Source organism: Mus caroli, chromosome 8 (assembly GCF_900094665.2).
Source record: "Mus caroli chromosome 8, CAROLI_EIJ_v1.1, whole genome shotgun sequence".
NCBI lineage: Eukaryota > Metazoa > Chordata > Mammalia > Rodentia > Muridae > Mus > Mus caroli.
Window position 1 is genome coordinate 13,521,781 of NC_034577.1, and position 1,222 is coordinate 13,523,002.

At 36.5% G+C, this 1,222-nt stretch overlaps 1 protein-coding gene across 1 annotated transcript in view; it reads right to left on the minus strand.

Annotated features, from left to right (window-relative positions):
* Window positions 1-1,222, minus strand: part of Csmd1 (CUB and Sushi multiple domains 1) — a 1,596,626-nt gene that overhangs the window by 1,292,973 nt on the left and 302,431 nt on the right. Inside the window, exon 2 of the mRNA XM_029480674.1 lies at window positions 238-454. Within this exon, the coding sequence (XP_029336534.1) occupies window positions 238-454 (217 nt within the window). The remainder of the gene's footprint in view (window positions 1-237; window positions 455-1,222) is intronic.

Consider the following 1,222-nt stretch of genomic DNA (forward strand, 5'->3'; position numbering starts at 1 on the left):
TTTTTTTTTTCCTCCTGAGCAGATCTTAAGCAGTTTAAAACTCTATTCAATAATAGATTTGCAAGTTAGAAATAAATATTCACCATATGACTGAGACATTTCCCCTTGTGTTTCTTTATAATAGAATAATTTTCTGTTAAATAATGTTGAATATCACTTATAGGAATATTTCAAAATGGAGAAAGCAAACACACCACTACTCAGATGATAGGATGATAGGAAAAGTTAGTACTTTACCTCACTTTCAAGTTCCCNTGCTGGGGCTGTCCATCATAGACAGATAAAATGTCAAAGTCCTCTTCTAGGGCAAATGTATGGAAGGATAGCTGGATCCTGTTGCGCTCCCCAGTAATAATGATCCAGGTGCAGTTGGCATAGTTGGGGTACCCATGAGGAAAGCCAGGACTTTCAATGGTGCCATTGGGTCCCTGTACCAGGCCACCACAGTTCTGACCTGGGAAGAAAAACACAAAATAACATGTAATCTTAGTCATCATCAAGCAATAGTTTGAAGAAAATCCCTGACATTTTGATCAAAGTCTTTAATGATATATTATAGGAGTATGTACATGATTATTAAAGCAGCANTATTCATCAGTGTTCAAGGATAGCAGAAGAGTAACAGGAGAATAACAGAAGATGGAATGGAAGAGAATCATAGAGCCATATTTGTGAACTCACACTAAAAGACCAGCTTCAATTTTCAACAATACCGGAACAGATTTTCTATTAATGAATGCTGAAACCCCTCTGTCCATCAGTTCTTTGTTAGAGAGTTGGAGTTGCATACAAAATCAATATTATAAATGTAACTGTAGTGCACACAGTTTCAATACAGCTAAGTTATTCCAACATGTGGTAACAATGATAGGGAGCACCATGATTTGTCTTCTAAGAATGGACTTGAGCTTGTTCTTTGTTAATAGGAAAGCTATGCTACAGAAGGACTTAAGGCCATAGAGTTGTGCTGCTGAAAATAGAACTCATTTANAAATGTAGTTTAAATGACACTTGAAGAAAATAGTAATATAGCAGAGGGTAGAACACAGAGATATTTTCACTAACAGTGTCCTCATTTCACAGGTAAGCTACTCTGTGTGGAAGAAAGAAAATATTGTATCAGAGTGGTGGAATAACTAAAGAAAATCCTTGGGATTGGAACTGCAGAAACACCCATACCTCCGATGTTGATACCTAGACCTTACTTATTTTCATAGGTCCT